Here is a 12924-nt window from a genome sequence, read left to right as displayed (position 1 = left end):
GACAGAGGTGGGGGAACCATTTTTAGCTTTTAATATTTAAAATAGGGATGCAAAGATCTGAAAATTATCAATATAAGATATTACTATTGATGTTATGGCTGATAACTGATATTTACGAGTATTATATATATATATATATCCCTCATATATTAGGGCTGTCAATCGATTAAAAAAATTAATCTAATTAATTACATACTCTGTAATTAATTAATCTAAATTAATCGCATATAATTTTTGCTGTGAAAGTATTTAAAATATTTAAATTCAAATGATTCAATGAATATTCAGCATTAGATACATTAAAGTGCCGTGTTGACAGACGTCAACATATTCCATATTCCAATCTACTTTTTAGGCTAATTATACATAATTTAGACCTAGTGCTATTTTAACAAACAAGCATTTTATTAGTTGTTATATCTTATCTGATGTATTTCTGATATTTGGCACTTTGTTTTACCTCGTGTTAAAGTGCTCTTTAAATAATGACATTGTTATCAGATGAGACGAAGACTGAAAACCTAAACATTCTGCTAACGTGCTAACATGGTGCTAACATGCTAGCATGTTGGTGGCAGCATCATGCTGTGGGAAGATGGACGGCGCTAAACACACTGCAAAAACGGATCTAAAAATAAGCAAAATATTCTTAAAGTTAGTGTATTTGTCCTTGATTTGAGCAGGTAAATAAGCTTATCTGCCAATGGAATGAGCATTTTTACCCTTAAAATAAGATAATCAGACATCCTGCACTTGAAATAAGATGATTGAGATGAATTGTTCCTATTTTAAGTGCAAAATTCTTGTTCCATTGCCAAATCATCTTATTTACCTGCTCAAATCAAGGACAAACACACACATTTTAAGAACATTTTACTTACTTCTAGTTCCATTTTTGCAGTGCATGGGTCAGTCCTGAAAGTAGACCTCTTAGCGCAGGGGGTTCCAGCTCCAGTGTTCAAGGGCTGCTGTCCTGCAACTTTACGATGTGTCCAGATGACTGAGTTACCTCCTCAGCATGCAGTCAAGTTGTACGGAGTCCTGCAAACTACCTAATTATTTAATTTAGGTGTGCTGAAGCAGAGATGCATCTAAAAGTTGCAAGACATTGGCTCTCGAGGAGTTTGACACCTGTGTTTGAGGCTGCAGAAAACCTACAAAAGCACGCCACACTTTTCAGATCTTTGCATAAATATAAGTTTTCTTTCAGCTTCGCAGTGATGCGCAGCTTTATGTTGGTCTGCCAATTAAAATCCCATCAAAAGAAATGGTATTTTGTGGTTGTAAAGGGAACAAAACGTCATTTACACAGCTTTTCAGGAAAGGGACCAACGTTCTCATCCTGTTTGCAGGTATGAGATCCTGGCGGCCAACGCCATCCCTAAAGGCTTCATGGATGGAAAGCAGGCGTGCTGTCTGATGGTGAGTTTCTGTTTTTAAAGCATGAAAACAAAACTAAAGAACTGGATGTCAACAATCCTCCCGTCCTCAGGTGAAGCACCTGGATCTGGACCCAAACCTGTATCGCATTGGGCAGAGTAAGATGTTCTTCAGGACCGGAGTTCTGGCCCAGCTGGAGGAGGAGCGAGACCTCAAGCTGACCGTCGTCATCATCGCCTTCCAGGCTCAAGCACGAGGCTTTTTGGGACGCAAGTAAGAGGCCCGTCCTCAGGGAGTCTGCGTCCTCAGGTCGTCTTTGAATGATCGTTTCACGCTCCTTCTTTGCAGAGCGTTTAGTAAACGGCAGCAGCAGCTGACCGCCATGAAGGTCATCCAGAGGAACTGCGCTTGTTACCTCAAACTGAAGAACTGGCAGTGGTGGAGGCTGTTCACAAAGGTCCCAGAATAAAACAGGATCATTAGACTTTCTCCGAGCAAAGATGCAAGTTTCCTCACCTTTAAACTGACGTGGTTTCATGGCTGTGTGTGAATCAGGTGAAGCCGCTGCTGCAGGTGACCAGGCAGGAGGAGGAAATGGGCCAAAAGGAGGAGGAGCTAAAGGCGGTGAAAGAGGTGGCGGCTAAGACCGAGGCTGAGCTGAAAGAAATCAGCCAGAGGCACACGCAGGTGAGTCGGACGCAACATTTTAGTTTATCCCAGGTGATGAGCACGCGGCTAAAGGCGAAGGGGGGTTCTGCTGGCAGCTGGCTGAGGAGCGAACGCAGCTGGAGATGAAGCTGCAGGCTGAGACCGAGCTGTACGCGGAGGCCGAGGAGATGAGGGTGCGCCTGGAGGCCAAGAAGCAGGAGCTGGAGGAGGTCCTGCACGAGATGGAGGCGCGACTGGAGGAGGAGGAGGAGCGCAGCATCTCCCTGCAACAGGAGAGGAAGGACATGGAGCAGCAGCTACAGGTTTTACGAACTCCGCTCATTCGCTGCAGACATTAAAACGGTTCAGTCACTGGCTGCTGGCTGTTTTCATCAGGACAGGAAAACCAGCCGTCAGTGTGCTAAAAACACATAGATGCAAATAAATATGTTCAGCCAGTACATCTACACTGCAAAAACGGATCTAAAAATAAGTAAAATGTTCTTAAAGTTAGTGTATTTATCCTTGATTTGAGCAGGTAAATAGGATTATCTGCCAATGGAATGAGTATTTTGGCCCCTAAAATAAGATAATTAGACATCCTGCACTTGAAATAAGATGGTAGTGATGAATTGTTCCTATTTTAGGTGCAAAAATCTTATTCAATTGGCAAATCATCTTATTTGCCTGCTCAAATCAAGGACAAATACACTCATTTTAAGAACATTTTACTTATTTCTAGTTCCGTTTTTGCAGTGTAGAACCCTGAAGTGTGTCTGCTCTGGGGAAATATTGGGTCTCTGCAATGCTTTATGGAGGAAATGTGCAGGAAACATGTTCGCTAGGGTGAAGAAGAAGCCTCTACCTTCAGGTTTTTAAATAATAACCCGGTGCTGAAATATGTTATATATGATGTGAACCAGAGGTTGGGTGGGCAAACCGTACAACATATCTCTGAGGAAGAGTCTCTGGGAGAACTTAGGCACAACTCCTGACTTATGAAGTCTACTTTAAACAAATTAATTTAAATAAAAACATGTTTTTAAACCTTTCTCAGATTTAAAATCGCAATGTGACATCACATTACCAAATAAAAACTATAATTTAAACTGCATTTCTGCAGAAAATGTTAAAGCTTATTAAATACAGTAAATCAGTTTGGTAATTTAACTTTAAATATTGTTTTTTTTTTCCTGTAAAGTACATCTGAGCCATTAAACTCATAAAAAAGTTGGTTGTTTACTCTTTTCTCCTTAATACAATTATTATCAATGAGAAAACCTTTCACGGGTTTTTGTGAACGTTATAACCATGCTAGAATAGCATTCAGCAGTTATTGAACAATATTAATGGTGGAAACAAATCATTTGATGCATTTTTTTATTTACAGGAGTATTCGAAATTATAAATTATAACACGAAACAAAGCAAATAGTTCTGTGGGTTTCATGACGGCAACCACGCAGGGACACTCTTTCATCCAAGAGAGGGTTTAATTGATTCTTTTTTCAGTTCATTTCACGTTAATTTAGTTCAATTCAGTTTATTTAGATTCAGTTCAAGTTAGTTCGGATCAGTTCAGGACAGGCAGGTTAAATTGAATCCATTTCAATCCAGTCCAATTAAATTTTATTTATATAGCTCCAATTCACATCACGTCATCTCAAGGCTCTTTCCAAAGTCAGACTCCATCAGATCCTCCAGGTTGGTGAGAAAGTTTCCTCTCTAAGGAAACCCAGCAGGTTGCATCAAGTCTCTCCAAGCAGCATTCACTCCTCCTGAAAGAGCGTAGAGCCACAGTGGACAGTCGTCTGCATTGCTGATGGCTTTGCAGCAATCCCTCATACTGAGCATGCATGAAGCGACAGTGGAGAGGAAAACTCCCCTTTAACAGGGAGGAGAACCTCCAGCAGAACCAGAACCAGGCTCAGTGTGAACGCTCATCTGCCTCCACCCACTGGGGCTTAGAGAAGACAGAGCAGAGACACAGAAAGCTCAGAAGCTCACACTGACCCAGGAGTACTTTCTATAAGATAGAAAGGATTTCAGCTCAGTCCAGTTGTGTTCAATGCAACGCAGTTTGATTCAAATTAACCTAGTTCTGCTCAAGTTAGTTTGGTTCAGTTTGTTTGGTAACATTTCAATTCAGTTCAATTTTTTTCAGTTCAAATCTATTCAGTGCAATACAGTTTAAATCAATTCAGTTCAGTTTAGTTATGTTGACTTCAATCCATCTAAAGGCCTTGCTCCATTTCGGGTCCTATTAATTCAATTCAGTTCAGTTCTGTTCAATAAAACCCGGTTTAATTCAGTTAGACTTGGTTCTACTCAAGTTAGTTTGGTTCAGTTCAGTTAACTTCAAATCCACCTAGCTCTGGTTATATCAGTTTAATTAAATTAAATTGAGTCAAGTTCAATGCTGTTCAATGCAATGCAGTTTAATTCAGTCCCACTTGGTTCTGTTAAAGTAGATTTGGATGAAATATGTTCAGTTCTATTAAATTCAACCCACTTAAAGGTATTTAAGTGGGATATTACCTAAACCAGTTCAGGTAATGTCGGTTCAGTTCAGTTTAGTTCAGTTCTGCTCAATGCAATGCATCTAATTTAATTCATTTTAGTTCAGCTTGACTCAGTTACATTCAGTTCAGTTCAGTTCAGTTCTGTTTTCCCTGGTCCAGTTCAGGCTGCATCTGTTCAGTTCAGTTCAAGTTCAGTAAAGTCTGTTTAGTCATTCAACTGAGCTGGTTTGGTTTTGTGTCGTGCAGCTGATGGAGGCCCACATCGCAGAGCAGGAGGACGCTCAGCAGAAGCTCCAGCTGGAGAAAGCGGCTGTGGAGGGGAAGGTAAAGAAAATGGAGGAGGACATCATGCTCATGGAGGATCAGAACAACAAGCTGCAGAAGGTAACAGGCGCTGCTCTGTTCCAGGACGTTTTTACGTACGGTTCTTACTCACCTCGTGTCTGTTTTCAGGAGCGAAAGCTCCTGGAGGAGCGTCTGGCTGACATGAGCTCCAACCTGGCGGAAGAGGAGGAGAAGTCAAAGAATCTGTCCAAACTTAAGACCAAACATGAGTCCATGATCTCCGAGCTGGAAGGTGAGTCAGCGGTTAGTCAGAGCCGTGTCTTTTGGATCATTCAGATCCGGAAACAGTGAATCAGCACTAATATTAGGTCCATTTCTCTCATGATTTTCAGTTCGCTCGTCCTCCCACAGTGTTGATAGATCCCCTAAAACCAGACATGAATGTAATTTACCAAGATTTTTATAGAGCTATATTTTACTGGGTTGATAGAAATGGCGAAAAAGGTAAAAAATATTCACAAATACAAGAAGGATGTAAGGAATGTGAGCACACTCAAAATTACTCCCGCTTTAGTTCAGCCATGAATTTTTGTTTTAAAACTGGAAAGAAAATGACCTATTTCACCTGTAATATCTCCGTTTTACAACATTTTATCATATTTTATTGTTCACATGTGTTCAAAGTCTTTCACACAATTTATACCTGTCACACAGGGCCTGTTTGCTTGAGGTTTAAACATTTGTCTGTGTTGCTGTTTGCAAAAAAATGCTTTACCTCTTGTTTTTAAATAAAAGCACAGAAATACTTTTAAAAATATTAATCCAGGTCAGTGATCACTTAGATTATTACAAACGTAGGATCCAAAATCTTAATGGGCAAAAAGATGGACAAGGAGACCTTTTTAAGGCAGCAGATTGGCGTCCTTTAAAAATGTGTCCTGAAATGTGCTATTTTGCTTTTAATGTTAAAAACCTATTAAGAGAAAATACCCATAAGTCTATATTACAGATGAATTTAGCCATAAACTTAATCATATGCACAAATAAAGTATTATGCGTATGATTAAGAATGATCTTTTGTCTCTGGTTACCTTTTGCTTTTTGTCGTCAGTTCGCATGAAAAAGGAGGAGAAGGCTCGTCAGGACGTGGAGAAGGCGAAGAAGAAGGTGGATGCTGAGCTGGCAGACCTGCAGGAGCAACACGCCGACCTGCAGGCCCAGCTGGCTGAGCTGCGAGCCCAGTTAGCGGCCAAAGAAGAGGAGCTCCAGGCTACACAGGCCCGGTGAGACGGAATAAATCAATCCATGAAAATATGTTTATAGCTGGGAAAACCATGCAGTTTATCCTCCAAGGAGCAGAAATGTACTCAGTATTTGCTGCTAATGGGGCCTGGTCCCACCAGATGTCGTTGTGGTGCTCTATGTTCACAATAATCAATGGTGTCATATATATATATATATATATATATATATATATATATATATATATATATATATATATATATATATATATATATATATATATATATATAAAATCTAAGTCTACCAGAAAACCGACAAGCTCAGCAGCTAAATCCTCTTGAGGCGGCTGGATATTCAGGCCGGCCCACCAACGTTTGTTTACATAATGAACATCTAAAAATTGCAGTGCACATGCCCAGTACGCTCTCAGTAGAAGGAGATGGAGTACAAATTCTGTGGCCCCAAGCTCGGATCGTCCAATCAAAATGCTTGAATTGCACACGTTACGTTTACGTTCTGCTTGAAAGTTTGCAACTATCTAGGCAAGGCTAATTTATTTGTGTAGCACATTTCAGTACAAGGACAATGCAAAGTGCTTTTCAAGATTAAAACATTGAAAAATAAAAACAAAATAAAAGCAAGTTAAAAAAAAAGTTGGAATAAATATAGGAAGTGTTAAAGAATGGGTACATTCGAAAACCCATCTTACCCCGGTTCCAGATTTGACAATAAATGAGGAAAGCATTGATCAGAGGTAAAACATTGTAATATGCATATTTAATTCATAGAAATTAAATATGGAGACAGAGTTTACATTAGCAATCAAGATGATTTCACCGCGCGATGGAGAAGTCTGTCTGAAGTAAGTTTTGGACAAACACTCTTTTATCAACTTTAGAGCTCCTCCTGCAAAGCTCAGGGGGAGGATGATTGACCCCCTCTCCTTCTGACCACCCCCCCAATAATTAAACGCCCTGTTATTCTACCCAGCAACAGAGGGGAGACACACCTTCTGCCTAAGATATTTTCTTAAGAGAAGATATAAGCAAAAACAAAACATTGGAAAATGGAAACTAAACGCAAATATCAATGTAGTGTTAGTTGTCCTTGCTGGCTCAGTGAAGGATTGATGTGATTCTTTCCTGTTCAGTAAATTGGATTGATGTGATTCTTTCCTGTTCAGTAAATTGGATTGATGTGATTCTTTCCTGTTCAATAAATTAACATTATTAGTGAGCCTTTATTTGTAATTCTATGTATAAAAATTAAATTATTAAATTAAAAATTAAATTATTTCTATGAAATAGATTTTCTACTGTGTTGGTTTATGCTAATTTATCAGTTTAATTTAACAATGATCAAAATCAGGTTGTATGTAATAGGGTTATGATAAATAACCTCTTTATCCTGGAAAGAAAACCAAACACGAACGCAAGTTTTTACTCTTCACAAGGACAGAGGGCAGACGAACCAGGAGCATGAGACCTGTTCTTTCACAAGCTTGAGTTCGACTGCCCCGGACTGCCTCTGTCCCCTTGTCTTTATTGTCACACAACACATGGGGTCAGGAGGATTTAATCACAGTCTAGAGTTTACAACTTGGGGGGTTGGAAAACAAAGAAGGGAGCAAGTTTCATTGCGGGTGATAATCAAATCACCAGCTTCATGCAAAGTTTAATAAGGAGATATTTCTTATCTGAGAAAACCATTTGCTCTCCCTTATCTAAGGTTAAAAACAACAGAACCTTCCTGAAAGCAAACTCTTAAAACAAACCAAATGCCTGTAGCTTGATAAAAATAAAATGATTACATTTACATTTTTCTAACAGTATGCATCACAAAACATTTTGTTGCTGCCGATGGTGTTGAGTTTTGTGTTAACATATCATGCCAGAGACGCTACTGCTCAGTACCACCAGGTCATAACTTTAAATTATAGAACCATCCTTAGGTCAGAAGTTGAACACTGAGTGCAAATCACTTCCTAATAATAAAAAAAAACATTTCTCTGTCCGTAGTTTGGAGGAGGAGAGCACTCAGCGTGCGACGGCTGTCAAGAAAATCCGCGAGTTGGAGTCGCTGCTCTCTGAAGTGCAAGAGGACCTGGAGGCAGAGAGGGTGGCGAGGGGAAAGGCGGAGGCTGCCCGACGAGACCTGGGAGAGGAGCTGAACGCCCTGCGCTCCGAGCTGGAGGACAGCTTAGACACCACCGCTGCTCAGCAGGAGCTACGGTCTGTGAAAACATCCCATAATACCCGCAGACTTACACTGACGTCTGCAATCATCAACGTAGTCTTGAATCAATGAGTTTGTTGTAAGAACAAATCCTCATATTCATTAAAAATGGAGCACACGTCTATCGGGAGATACTAAAGTAAAAAGTAGCGTCATCTGCATAAAGTTTAATCTTGGTGTACAAGTTGCTGAGGTTTAAGTTTATTTATTTTTATTCTCGTTGCTGTTTGCTTTTGCTGTTTTTCGCGACGACAGAGCAAAACGGGAGCAGGAGGTAGCGATGCTGAAGAAAGCTATGGAGGACGAGGGACGGAGCCACGAGGCCCTGATCCAGGACCTTCGTCAGAAACATAGCCAGGCAGTGGAGGAGCTGAACGAGCAGCTGGAGCAAGCCAAACGGGTGGGGTCACATCTCCAAAAATCTAACTTATTCTCCGTAGGAGGTTTTTGTTTTTGCTCATTTGGCTTCATCTCCTGCCATGCAGGTGAGGGCCGGTCTGGAGAAAGCCAAACAAACCCTGGAGAAGGAGACGGCGGATCTAGGTGCTGAGCTCAGGTCCCTCGCCAGCTCAAAACAAGACGTGGAGCACAAGAAGAAGAAGCTGGAGGCTCAGCTAAACGATTTGAACTCCAGATTCACCGAAAGCGAACGGCAGAGGAATGAGCTCGGGGAGCGAGTAACAAAGTTGAATGTGAGTCAAGATGGCGCCGCCTCCTCCTCCTATATTTATATACACACTCAGGGTCCGAAATTAACACTCGCCAGTCGCCAAATGCGAGTGAATTTCCCGTTTGCCGAGTGAATTTCAGAGGGCTAGCTGCCACATGGCGAGTAAATGTTTGTACCAAATAAATAACAAAACCCATCTGGGCTGCGGATGATCCGTTCACAGCTTTCTATCCAGAGCTCAGTCTAAACTCCTCATAAAGCCTTCATTCAGAACCAGTCATGGCTGCACGCTGGATCAGAAAACAGATCTACTAACCAGATACAGTCTAAAACGCCAATTTGTCTGTTTATAAGTTTCGTTCTCATTTATTCTGCATTTTTTTTAACTACGTGCGCTGTGTTTCTGTGCTTCATCGCTCTTACTGTGCCCCCACCCCCTCCCCCGCCCTCTCGAAGCAGGTGCTTTTATCAGCGGCCTGCCTTCAAAACGTGAATCACTACGTTTAAATGTCCTTCCACTCGTACCAAAATGTCCCAATTGAAATCAATAGGAGAGTTAGTAGCTATGTTTCCTGTTCTTTTGTTTGTTTTTAACGACACATAACCAGCGGTGCTTCGGTGGGCGTGGTTCATTGCGCTTGAATTCAGGTGCGCAAAATTACGTTACATATAATTTAGGTGCGCACTTTTAAGGGTCATTTTAAGGAACTTGTAACATCAGGGGATTTTAGCTCAGACCCATTTTTCCTTTTCTCCCTTCTAAAGGATCCCTTTACAGTCTTCATTTATGCATTTTCCCCACTGGATCATGCGTAAAGACGCAGCATGAACCCCAGCGTGCTTTAAGTGTTGCAGCTGAGGGAAATATGTTGGGCCATAGGCTTGATGAAACCCTGCCTCGTTCACTAATGAGACCAACATGGATAGAATATTGATAATCTGTCGTGTTTTATTATTGCCTGGATGTGAATCTGATCATTCATATTGTGCCTTTTATAATAAATTTAATATTTTCCTATTAAAGGTAGGAAACAAAGATTTCTCTTACAGGGTCCAGTCAGCCACGTCCCCCCCCAACCAAATTAACATAATCTCACTCTTAATTTTTGGTAAAAATTTGAGAGGTCTGGTGAGGATTAATATTTTGGCCAGTAAAAAATATGCCTGGCCGGTTGATTTTTACATCTACCTGCCAACTTGGCCGGTGAATCAGGAAGTTAATTTCGGACACTGTACACACTCCTATCTAGTTGGTGGAGAAGAGGAACAGAATATTTAGGGAATTTTTCTATTTAGGGAAACTGGACCTTGTTATCTGTCTAAAAAGTCAGATATAGAAATGGTGAATCTGAAGCATAAAGCTCATCTGCTGTGGGGTAATTATGCATTGAGGAGACAAACTTCTGCTCTGTTAGATGGAGCTGGATGGCGCGACGGGTCTGCTGAACGAAGCCGAGGGGAAGAACATCAAGCTGAGCAAAGACGTCTCCAGTCTGTCCTCTCAGCTCCACGACGCTCAGGTGAAAGACACGCCTGTCGGTTTAAATCCCGCTGGTCCTAATTCCCAGACTCCTCATGGTGAGCCCACGTTCCTGTCTTCCAGGAGCTGCTGTCCGAGGAGACTCGTCAGAAGCTGAATGTGTCCGGACGCCTGCGTCAGATGGAGGAGGACAGGAACAGCCTGATGGAGCAGCTGGAGGAGGAGACGGAGGCCAAACGGGCCGTAGAAAGACAAGTCTCCAGCCTCAACATGCAGGTCAGAGACGTAAAGGACTGTTCTTCATTTTCTTTGACATAAACGGCTACGTTTCAGGTAAATAATATTGTCCTACGTCAATGGTAAACGCCCCCACTGCAAAAAGGGAACCAAAAGTAAGTAAAAATTTCTTAAAATTAGTGTATTTTTCTTTGACTTATGCAGGTAAATAAGACTATTTGCTAATGGAATAAGATTTTTTGCACTAAAAATAGGAATTAATCTCCATTATCTTATTTCAGGTGCAAGGTATCTAATGATCTTACTTTAGGGGTAAATATACTCATTCCACTGGCAAATAGAGTTATTTAACTGCTCGAATCAACGTAAAATACACTAATTTCATGAAAATGTTACTTACTTTTAGTTCTTTTTTGCAGTGCCTCGTCCTCTCATTGGCAGAGAAAGGCAGTCCAGGGTTGTCCCCGGTTAGCTGCTTATTCCTACAAAAAAAAGTCTAAACTCGCTCACCCGTTCAATCAAATAATTTATAATACACTGTGTTAAAAGCAATTTCCTAACCAGAAAACAATTTATTCAGGTATAGCTTCTAAACTAAACTAAAATAATATTATGCAGATTTTGTTTATTCTGAATCTATTTCTTCAGTGACTTATGTGTCAATAAATGCTTAGTAACCATTTTTCCAAACAAATGAAAATATATATTTCCTACTGTAGAAACCCTAAATCAAGCTGCAAGGGATCCCCTAAAATATATTCTGGGCCCTGTTTTAATTTTTAAAATCCTTAAAGTTTTAGAGCAAGAAGTCGACCCAGTTGTTTCTAAACAGGTTTATACTTTAAAAGAGCAATAAGTGAAATTTCACCACTAGGTGTGCTGTTGAGCGCCGTCTATAGACCAAAACAAGATGTGTGGAAAGCCACGTCTCTCTCTACCTCTAAAATCTTAACAACAGACCAGTTATTCGCTTCAAGTTTACATTTTTTGTCAAAAACAGAATGCCCTGAATGTACGTGAGGATCACGGTGGGCAGCTGCTTTTAGCAATGCTAACTGTGTTAGCTGGACTACCGGCTACTCGCCTCACAAAACAGAAAAGTCTGGCCTACTGCTGGTCTGACTCCAACAATTAACCCACATGACCACCAATAAAACTTAAGGCCCAACTCCTTTTGCTCCCATCTTCCAGCTGTCCGACTACAAGAAGAAGCTGGACGAGATGTCGGCGACGGTGGAGCAGCTCGAGGAGGGCAAGAAGCGTCTGCAGCGCGACCTGGAGGCCGCCAACGGCGATTACGAGGAGAAGGCGTCGGCCTACGACAAGCTGGAGAAGAGCCGCAGTCGGCTGCAGCAGGAGCTTGAGGACGTCCTCATGGACCTGGACAGCCAGCGGCAGCTCGTCTCCAACCTGGAGAAGAAGCAGAAGAAGTTTGATCAGGTGGTTAGATGGTTTTAAAGTCAGCTAGCTGCAGAAAAGCAGGACTGGAAATGTATAAGAACTGTTTAAGGGAGCCAGTGAAGCTACTTCCCAGACATCTGACATGATTCAACCTCTTTATGTCAGCTGTGCTAAGAAGTAGACACTTGATGATGGTTTTACGACGTAGCTGCTGAGAAACGTGGACTGGAGACCAGAGAAAGTGTTGAATCAGCAGAGAGGTTGAGTTGAGCTGGACGATAATTCAATAACAATTTATATAGACGTTTATAGATGATAGAAAAAAGGTTGAACAAAAAGGTCAATTTCCTTCCTTTTACATTTTAGCCTTGTAGGTTAATAATACATCATTGCATCCTCCCAACCAATCACAAAGCAAACCCAGGAGCTCCGCCCCCTTCAGAGAGTTCAAAGAGCACACTTTCTTTTTTCTTTTTTTAAAAACTTGCAGTTTTGTTAAAAAGTTGGTTGAATAAAGGTTTGAGTTTGAATTCAGTGATTCAGAGTTCTATACCTAAAAATAGGTTGTTAAGCATCATAAAATGGCCAGGGTTGCACTTAAAATACGTGTTTTGAATTGGTTGATAATTATTGATATCGATCAATATGATTTCTATTTTATCGATATGTTTTTTTTTCCCTATATCATCCAGCCCTAAGGTTGAGCCTACAGCATCACTGTTTTTATCAGGCAGGCAGACAGAAACAAGCAGACACGGCGCAAAAAACAATAATTCTTATCTAAATAAATTATGAAAGCAACAATGTTGGGGTCTAATAGAGATT

The 12924-nt window shown here is 40.9% G+C and overlaps 1 protein-coding gene across 4 annotated transcripts in view; it reads left to right on the top strand.

The window, feature by feature from the left end:
• Positions 1 to 12924, top strand: part of LOC105919565 (myosin-11) — a 42951-nt gene that overhangs the window by 17173 nt on the left and 12854 nt on the right. For all 4 annotated transcript variants that reach the window (XM_036148289.1, XM_036148287.1, XM_036148286.1 and 1 more), the window contains 15 exons: positions 1 to 7; positions 1353 to 1422; positions 1493 to 1653; positions 1729 to 1837; positions 1936 to 2067; positions 2145 to 2351; positions 4796 to 4933; positions 5003 to 5126; positions 5946 to 6117; positions 8095 to 8307; positions 8567 to 8711; positions 8797 to 9003; positions 10397 to 10501; positions 10585 to 10737; positions 11890 to 12138. The exon at positions 1 to 7 is cut by the window's left edge and continues 115 nt beyond it. In XM_036148289.1, the coding sequence (XP_036004182.1) occupies positions 1 to 7; positions 1353 to 1422; positions 1493 to 1653; positions 1729 to 1837; positions 1936 to 2067; positions 2145 to 2351; positions 4796 to 4933; positions 5003 to 5126; positions 5946 to 6117; positions 8095 to 8307; positions 8567 to 8711; positions 8797 to 9003; positions 10397 to 10501; positions 10585 to 10737; positions 11890 to 12138 (2192 nt within the window). The remainder of the gene's footprint in view (positions 8 to 1352; positions 1423 to 1492; positions 1654 to 1728; positions 1838 to 1935; positions 2068 to 2144; positions 2352 to 4795; positions 4934 to 5002; positions 5127 to 5945; positions 6118 to 8094; positions 8308 to 8566; positions 8712 to 8796; positions 9004 to 10396; positions 10502 to 10584; positions 10738 to 11889; positions 12139 to 12924) is intronic.

This window comes from Fundulus heteroclitus, chromosome 16 (assembly GCF_011125445.2).
Source record: "Fundulus heteroclitus isolate FHET01 chromosome 16, MU-UCD_Fhet_4.1, whole genome shotgun sequence".
NCBI classification, from domain to species: Eukaryota; Metazoa; Chordata; class Actinopteri; order Cyprinodontiformes; family Fundulidae; genus Fundulus; species Fundulus heteroclitus.
The sequence above is the reverse complement of the archived record's forward strand: the minus strand, read 5'-3'. Positions and strand labels throughout refer to the sequence as shown.